Source organism: Cyprinus carpio, chromosome B19 (genome assembly GCF_018340385.1).
Source record: "Cyprinus carpio isolate SPL01 chromosome B19, ASM1834038v1, whole genome shotgun sequence".
Lineage (NCBI taxonomy): Eukaryota > Metazoa > Chordata > Actinopteri > Cypriniformes > Cyprinidae > Cyprinus > Cyprinus carpio.
In genome coordinates, this window is record NC_056615.1 from 31396538 (window position 1) to 31406002 (window position 9465).

The 9465-nt window shown below is 34.2% G+C and overlaps 1 protein-coding gene across 5 annotated transcripts; it reads left to right on the plus strand.

The window, feature by feature from the left end:
• The first annotated feature begins 370 nt into the window (after positions 1-370).
• On the plus strand, positions 371-7204 carry LOC109059208. Of its 5 annotated transcripts, none has more exons than XM_042746061.1 (4): positions 371-569; positions 673-1008; positions 5831-5890; positions 6297-7204. In XM_042746061.1, the coding sequence occupies exons 1-4, from the start codon at positions 509-511 to the stop codon at positions 6461-6463; spliced, it is 624 nt and encodes a 207-aa protein (XP_042601995.1). In that variant the 5' UTR covers positions 371-508; the 3' UTR covers positions 6464-7204. The 5 variants fall into 5 exon arrangements, with proteins under 5 accessions (XP_042601995.1, XP_042601996.1, XP_042601998.1 ...); XM_042746062.1 differs by lacking the exon at positions 673-1008 and adding an exon at positions 5051-5386 and having other exon boundaries at positions 377-569; XM_042746064.1 differs by lacking the exons at positions 371-569; positions 673-1008 and adding exons at positions 4873-4947; positions 5028-5386.
• The last annotated feature ends 2261 nt before the right edge of the window (positions 7205-9465 follow it).

Below are 9465 nucleotides of genomic sequence, written 5' to 3' on the forward strand. Positions count from 1 at the left end.
TGCGGATGCTTATTTTTCTCGCGAGACTTGGCAGCAGTGGTTTGCTTGAGCTGCGCTCAGTTATTGGACTGTTTTTGTCATTTGCTATTTAATGTTTTTCTCGTGCACCAGAAATGGCAAAGATTATGAGCTGGACAAAGTGGTGCATCAGTGCAAACGCTCACAAAATTAAGTCTCGCCGGCAGAATTTTTTTTTTTGCAAAACGTGACAAAAGTCTATAAACAAGTTTTTGCATTTTGAAAGAAGAGAGTTATGTTTGGAGTTCTGGTGATATGATATTTTTGCCATATCGCCCACCCCTTATTTCTATATTATGTGTTATTATGACATTGCACATCAAACAGCAAAGCTTAATAAACCATAGCTTTAAATAAGTAAAGCACTTCAAATTATGTCGAAGCTTCATTAGCTTTCCTGAAGAAAGGAAGTGGAAACACGTTGTGGTTTAGTGTCTCTGCACTGAAAGGAAATCTGCAGTTTGATCAATGCTTTTACAGACGAAAGACAATGGAGAAGATCATGCTCTTTTGTGTTTTTTCATACTTGATTGTTCAGATCAGCTCCAGCGGTAAATATATTCTCATTTACAATTTCACAGTATTGAGCTTTATATACTTACATATAATCAATGTTTTAATCATTCCAAAGGATCAGTGTATGATGTTTTCCAGATGCTTCAGAACATAATGTGACTCTGTTAAGATTCCGGCTGAATGAAACCATCACTCTGAACTGCAACATGACCCACACATACGAAATAGCCTGGTATCACCAGAATCCTGAATCTGGACGACTAACACTGCTGATATATCCTATGGGCGAGATAATAGATCTAAATTCAATCCATGTAAACTTTCGCGCAACATTTAAAGCAGTTAAATGGAGCAACACATTCTCGCTAATTATTACTGGACTAATGGAGTCAGATTCAGGTCTTTATTTCTGTGGAACAAGATCAGCGACTTCAGACATGTACTTTGAGAAACCCATCAGACTACAGCTTGAGGGTTAGTACTGCTGACTTCTCCATTTCTCTCAAATTTTCATCATGACTAGTAAACTACTTCACTCAAAACAGCTGTTTTTTTTTTTTTTTTTTTTTTTTACTGCAATGCCATATAAGAACCATTTTTGTTTCCCCAAAGAACCTTCTAGTGATCAGTTCTTTAAAAAACATTGTTTTCTATAGTGTGAAGAACACTTGAATCATCTATAGAACCGTTTTCCATTATAAAAAAACCTTTTGTGTTGTTTTTTCTTTAATGCAGTGTTTGTGCTCCAGATATGAATGATTCCTGAAATCATGTGTGTTGCTGAGGAGTGATCATAAATCTAAAATGATCATATATTTCAAATATTTTCAGACAAGCTGACAGACAGAGAGGACGAAGCTCATTCTGATGTTGAGATCACAGGTGAGAGCAGAAATCATTCTTGTTCTTTTCTTGTTTTTATTATGGTATTTGTTAATTTGAATATTTCGTGGATTCTTCATAGAACCATCAAATCCAATTCAATTTTTTTTGTTTTAAGAGTGTAACTATTCATAGCAACGTACTTGTCACATTATTACAGAAAGTGCTTCACAGATGTGATTTTAGCATGATTTTATCACAGTTCAAACTCAGCACAACCGATCAGAATCTGTCTTGATTCTGTTGTTTAATGAATGTTGGTTTCTGGATGTTTTCTGTCTGTCTGTAGACTGGCTGACGCTGACGGAGCGTGTGCTGATGTTCGGTGGTGTTGGTTTGGCTGTGCTGGTGTTTTTTCTGGTTATAATCATTGCAGGAAGAAAAATTTACTGTCATGGTTTGGGGAAGGATGGATCGCCGCCGAACATGTTGGTCTGAATGTTCAAAAATCACCTAAACGACTTTTGTGAGCTTTATTTTTGACTCTTTCACAATAATAATCATCATTTTATACTTTACACTAGTGGTGGCTCACCAATGTGATTCAGATGTGTTTCTGTCGGCCAGATCTCATAGATGTCTGTTTAATCTGTTTCATGGCACAAACTTGTTCAAATAAAATGAGAGATTTCTGATCAAATAATCAGCAGTAAAACTAAGAAATCACATCACGGTCGTATTTTTGATGAAAAAAGGATAGAAATTATCATTCTTTGTAAATGTGATGTAGACCTAAACATACTGTCTGTGACTATAATTAAACAGAAACAGGTGTGAATGAATAAGTTTGTGTGTACCACTTTATTTCTGTGTGACTAAATTGCAATCCTGAAACAAATTCATTTATTATGATCAATGTATCACTTCTTATTGTAAAACTGATACAACATCAATGCTGTTTTAAATCTCTAATTAAACTACAAAAATGGGTACTTTTATCATGTTTGTTTTGTGAGGATGTGTTCATTATGATATCATTATGCCATTACTCCATATTTTTAATCTTTCCCTAGACCAAGGAATTGTGCCTGTAGAGTTGAAAATGGCAAAAATTACACCAGTTTATAAAGAAGATGATAGTGCTATTTTAAACAATTATAGACCATTTCTCGTGTTATCAGTCCTGTCCAAAATTCTTGAAAAACTTGTTTATACAAGACTAATCCAACATTTGGACAAAAATAATATTTTATATGTTCACCAATATGGTTTTAGGAAACACTATTCCAATTATATGGCACTTGTCCATTTTTTTGACTGAGCTATACAAAGCAAAAGATAGAAAAGAAAATACTATAGGTATTTTTTGGGATCTCTCAAAAGCATTTGATACAGTTAACCATTTAATTCTGGTAAAAAAACTTTCATATTACGGTATACGGAATAAATCACTACTCTGGTTCACTAGTTATTTTTCAGATCGGTATCAAACTGTCAACTATAATGGGACAGAATCCCCTCCCCTTCCTCTACAGTGTGGTTTACCAGAGGGATCCGTCTTGGGTCCCTTGTTATTTTTATTATATGTTAATGACCTCCCAAATGTCTCAAATAAACTCTCAAAAATTTTATTTGCAGACGATACAAGTGTATTTTACTCCCATAAAAACCCTGAAATTTTAATAAAAGTAGTTAATGAAGAACTTGATAAGTTATCTACTTGGTTCAAGTCCAACAAACAGTCACTAAACATAAAAAAAAAAAAAAACAAGTTATATATTGTTCGGTACCAAGTCTGATTCACTTAATTCCTCAATGAAAATTCAAATTGATGATATCTCCATTAACAATGTTAGATCTGCTCGTTTCCTCGGTGTTATACTAGATGACTCTTTATCTTGGAAACCGCACATTATTGCCACAAGTACAAAAATAGCCAAAGTAGTCGGTATATTAGGTAAAATACAGCACCTGATTAACAAAAAAGTTTCAGTCATGTTGTATTATTCAATGTTGTACCCATATTTAAATTACTGCGATGTTGCTTGGGCTAGTACCCACCCAACTAAACTGGAATCTATTTTTCGACTTCAGAAACGAGCTTTAAGAATAATATTTTGTGTAAATTGTAGACACCCTTCCCAATCACCGTTTACTCAGGCAAGTATTCTTATTGTTTATCAAGTAAATCAACTTCAAATTGCTTTATTCGTTTATACAGTAGTTCTATAAAAAAGTTATTTCCCCAGCATCTTTGCAATATTTTTTTATTTTTAATAATGAATTTCATCAGTATCCAACTCGTAGTGGTTGTCTTATCAGGCCTCCCTACTCTCGTACGACTCAAACACAGTTTAGTGTATTATATAGAGGGTCAAAGGTATGGAACAGTCTTCCCACATCACTTATTGAGGTTTCTAAAGAACAGTTTAAACAGAGAGTAAATTGTTGATATTAAGTTGTTTGAATTTTCCTTATGGGTTTGTGTTTTAATCCCAATGTTACACTGTTTGATAAAATGTTTTACAATATGTTTTTAATCCTTATGGGTTTGTATTTTCTGTGGATATTGCCACCAATTAAGCCCCTTGAGGGTTTTTCGGCAATTCTCCATCACATTTTTTTATGAAAGGTATAATATTGTGTTTTATGCTTTGGTAGTGAAAATAAAATAAATAATAATAAAAAAGTGCCATTAATTGTGGCCAATGTGTACTAGAGAAAAAGATTTATTTCATAATGATATTTCCCCCCATTTTAAATTCTTATTATCCAATGAAAGGATACATTTTTGTGAATTTTTTAAATAAAAGATCAAAAGGATTAACAATGCAGATGAATTTTCACAGACTTCTGTGGTCTTATTTACCAAGGGTGCCAATATTTTTGGCCATGACTGTAACAATAATTACAAATTACAATAAAATATTAAATAAAATAGAGTAGAAAAAAGGTTGAGTAATTAATGAGAGAAATTTCATTTGTGAACCTATCCCTTTAAACATTTCCTTGTTTGTAGAGTCTGTACTTATTAAAGTCTGATAAGATTGTTTAAATGTTTTTTTTGACTCTATAGCCCACTGATTAATGCTTGAAAACATTTTATAAAAAATGTAATATTTCAACAAATACATAAGAATACCCTCCTGTTCTGTCATCATTGCTTTGTACCAATGTTGATTTTTGCTTAGTCTTATGTAACTTTATTATTTTGAGTTTAACTTAAACCATTTAAGTAACTATATAGCTTTTAGATTAAGATTTGTTACCTGAATTCAAACAGACTGAGTGAAATAAACCTATAATTGACTAAACAACAATTAAAAAATACAAGTGACTCCATGTACAGGAGTTTACAGTACTCATATTTATTGGTTTTAAAACTTTAAGGCCATCAGTTCGAACAGTTTGAGATCGCTTCATGATTTTCACAGCGTTAAGAAAGGAAGTGGAAACACATTGTGGTTTCGTGTGTCTGCACTGAAAGGAAATCTGCAGTTTGATCAAATGGTTTTTACAGACGAAAGACAATGGAGAAGATCATGCTCTTTTGTGTTTTTTCATACAGGATTATTCAGATCAGCTCCAGCGGTAAATTTATTCTACTTTACGATTTCACATTATTGATCTTTTTATTCTTAGATATAATCAATGTTTTAATCATTTCAAAGGATCAGTGTATGATGTTTTCCAGATGTTTCAGAACATAATGTGACTCTGTTAAGATTCCGGCTGAATGAAAACATCACTATGAACTGCAGCATAAACGACAGATTCACCAACATAAATGAAATAGCCTGGTATCACCAGAATCCTGAATCTGGACGACTAACACTGCTGCTGTCTGCCAAGATCTGGTCATCACTGCACATTCAATACTCTCAAAACAGGCGCATGAGAGTTCATGGAGATAGGAAGAGCATCTCACTAGATATTATTGGACTAATGGAGTCAGATTCAGGTCTTTATTTCTGTGGAATAACGAATTTAATCATGTACTTCGACAAACCCATCAGACTAGTGATGGAGGGTTAGTACAGCTCTTCAGTTTCTCTCAAATCTTCATATTGTTTTTAATGCTGAGAATAATTTGACTGTTTCTCAATTGATTGCATTCATCTATGTAACAAATTAACTTTCCATAAAGGTTTTTTTTTTTTTACTGTAGTGCCACAGAAGAACCATTTTTGTTTCCACAAAGAACCTTCTAGTGATCAGTTCAATGATTGAAGAATCATTCAAATCTGGAGCACAAACACTGCATAAAAAGAACAACATCCACAAAATAATGGAAAACAGTTCTATAGATGATTCAAATGTCCTTCACACTATAGAAAACAATGCTTCTTTATGAACTGAGAAGGTTTGCACAAGAAGCATTGTTTTCTATAGTGTGAAGAGAGAGTTTGCTGTTATAATAATATTGAATCTCTTTGTGTTTGAGTAAGTGATCATATATTATAAATATTTTCAGACAAGCTGACAGACAGAGAAGACAAAGTTCAGTCCGTCACAGATCTGCCAGAGAGCACAGGTGAGAGCAGAAATCATTCTTACTCGTATTTTATTTAATTTCAGGAAATTATTTATTTTATTTTTTACATTATTTTTATTTCAGGAGTCAAGTGCATTAGTGTATTTGTTATAGGTTATGCAAATTTTAATAATCTAAAGATCCTTTTGTCCAATGGAAATATTACATGGATGTTCTTCATGAATCCATCAAAGTGAATAAAAAACTTTTTTTTAAATAAGTGTAACTGTTCATATTTACTGAGCAACATAACTACTTGTCACATTATTATAGAATGTGCATCACAGATGTAATTTCAGCGGGTTTTTATTACAGTTCAGACCCAGCACGACCGATCTGGATCAGTGTCTGAACGATCTGTGTTTCTTTATTCTGTAATTTGATTGGTTTCTCTGTCTGTCTGTAGCCTCTACAGTCGAGGCGATGCTGACGGAGCGTGTCATGATGTTCGGTGGTGCTGGTCTGGCTGTGTTTGTGTTTTTTCTGGCTACAGTTGTTGCAGGAGGAATCATTCACTGTTACGGTTGGCAGAAAGGATGGGCCACAGCTAAACGTGCTGGTCTGACTGATTAAAAAAATAACCTAAATGTCACTAAATTTTGTGCTTTATTTTTCACTCTATAACAATAATCAGCATTGCTGTATGTTATCACTGATGGTGGCTACAGATCTCATTTAGACTTCTGTTGTGGTAAAGTTCTCGAGGAGCATTAAAGTGCCCCCTTTATGCTATCTGAAAAGTACATAATTTGCTTTGAGCATCCTCAACAGTAGGTTCACATGCATGCAAGATCAATAAACATGCACTTTCATTGACTCTTGTGTGCATGGTTCTCAAACGATTCATCTTTCCAAACCCCTCCTTTGTGAGAGGCTACTCTGCTCTGATTGGACAGATATGTGTCCCTGGAGCATAAAACCAGTCATAAGTTGCACAGATATATTTGTAGCAATAGCCAACAATACATTGTATGGGCCAAAATGATTGATTATGCAAATGTGGTAACTTGTGACGTGTGAACAAATGACTCATTTCAATGATTCAGAGTCGACTCTTTCTTGATGCACTTCATGACACACTTTTAGCTTTATAACTTTGCAGACTGTTTACATTCAAATACAGCTACATCACATACTGAATAAAAGGTAATTTTCAAAAATCCATAATGGGGCACTTTAATATGTACATTTAAGCTGAGTTCAAAAGAAAATATAAATGCCATGGCACATAAAGCTTGCTCAAATAAAATGTCTTCAATGTTAAATGTGTTTGTTGAGAGTTCTGATCAAATAAAGAGCAGTAAAACTAAGAAATCACACGTGTGGTGCATTTTCTGACCTGATTTAAAACCTGATTATTAAAATTTTTTTTTGGTTTAGAAACAATGAACATTCATGATTTCCTGACTGACTGCAATAAGATCATGCAACTAAATTCACATTTGCGATTTATAATGTAGTGTAGACATGATGTAAATAAGAGATCATTGCAGGAAAGGAAATTAACAAGGTCTTGTGGCAAAAAATGCCACACAAATTCAAGACTAAGGGGCAAAATTGTGTCATGCAACAATCTCAAACGAGAACATCCAATTGCAGCTTTTATTGAAGAGTCCAAAAACAGCAATCCACATCAGGGCAAAAGCAGCAAAACATGCAAAATATAATCCACAAAAGGAACCCGCAGAAACAGACAACAGAAAACAATACTGATGCAATCAAGGGCTACAGAACATGGTGTATATAGAGGAACTAATAAGACCAATGACACACAGCTGAAAACAATGAGAACTAATAGACAGAGCAAAGGGTGATGGGAAATGAAGTCCAAACAAACAAACAAACTATAACCCAGAAGAAGTGCCCTCTGGTGCCTGTTATGGGCACTCCAGCAGATGGCTGTGACAAATTAAACTATGTATTACGGCTGTCACAATAAAAATGAAATGTGCAAATGAATGAAAAGTCTTACAACCAATCACACACATTTCTGTTAAACTTAGAAATGCATTGGCCAATCAGAGGAGCCTAGATGAGTCAGCACTGGAAAAGGCTGTGGCTGAGTTGAGTGCGCACACTTGTGAATCATCTCAAACAACCAGAGATGGATGAAGTACACAAATGAAGTACAAAAACTACTTGAGTAAAGGTACAGATACCCTAATAAATATTACTCCTGTAATTTATTTGGGTAAAAGTACAAAAGTACTTGATTTTTTAATGTACTTAAGTATTAAAAGTAAAACATAGGCCTGCTTATTGATAAACGTTTATTTATTTTGCAATTCTACCCTCCTGCTAAAAATACATGTCATAATGCTGATAACTACTACAAAAAATGACTAATAATTCAAGTGTGCAAACATGTGAAAATAACAAAATATAAAATATAGAAATGAGGAAAACAATGTGTGTTGCTGAATATAAACATACAATATAAAAACAAACACTACATTGGGCAAAATGTGTTAGTATTAAAGGGGTCATATTATGCTGCTAAAAAGAATTTTTTTTTGTGTATTTGGTGTAATGAAATGTGTTCATGCAGTTTAAGGTTAAAAAAACACATTATTTTCCACATACTGTACATTATTGTTTCTCCTCTATGGCCCACTTTTCTGAAACGTGTCGATTTTTACAAAGCTCATCTCTCTGAGAAGTGAGGTGTGCTCTGATTGGCCAGCTATCCAGTGCGTTGCGATTGGCTGAATTCCTCAAGTGTGTGATGGAAATGTTACGCCCCTTAACATACTGTGATGCGTGTCCCAGCACGACTAGACAAAACCAATAAAACCCATTAGAAACGAGACATTAGTTGCATCCAGTAGGGATTTAAATACTGATTACAATGATTAAATACTGATTACAATGACTATCACGCTGCTTAAACATAAAACCATGTCTGCATTTGTGATCGGAGAAACAACAAACAACAAGCACTACGCTACACTGCTCAAAACTCACGTTTGAATCATCATTGGCATATTATTTAAATATGAAAATGTACTTACAGGCTGTGAGTCAGAAGCGCCAGACTGTCCTTGCAAAGTTATAACTGCCCCACTTTATAGAAACAGACACCAGCATAGTAGTCTACTGTACTCTCACAGGAAAATGCACTGCACACATCTGAATATTTGGGTTGAACTTTTCTGGAACAGTGTTGTAAATACAACTTAACCACTGATTTCTAGTCGTGTCCCCTTTTGGAAGACCAAACAAAGTAGTTTCACTTTCACAACGAAACACACAGTTTGGGAGGTGTTATGCAAATCTTCCCACATAGTGACGTAGACAACTGGGGGCGTGTTTAAACGAGGCATTTCGGGGGGCGTGGTCAAGTCTTAACTTTGATAAAGAATATCTCTTTGGATTTGAGACTTTAGTCTTTACAACTTTATAGATCTTCTTTATGCACCAAGAGCTTGTAACACTCCAGAGAGAAAGGAAAATGTATGATTTTTGACTCCTTTAAGAACTGTATGCTAACTTTTTTTTTTTTTTTTTTTTTTTTGGTTACAATATTTATTCATCTTTGAGTGAGTGTTTCACTTTTCTTGTTTGATTGCTACGTG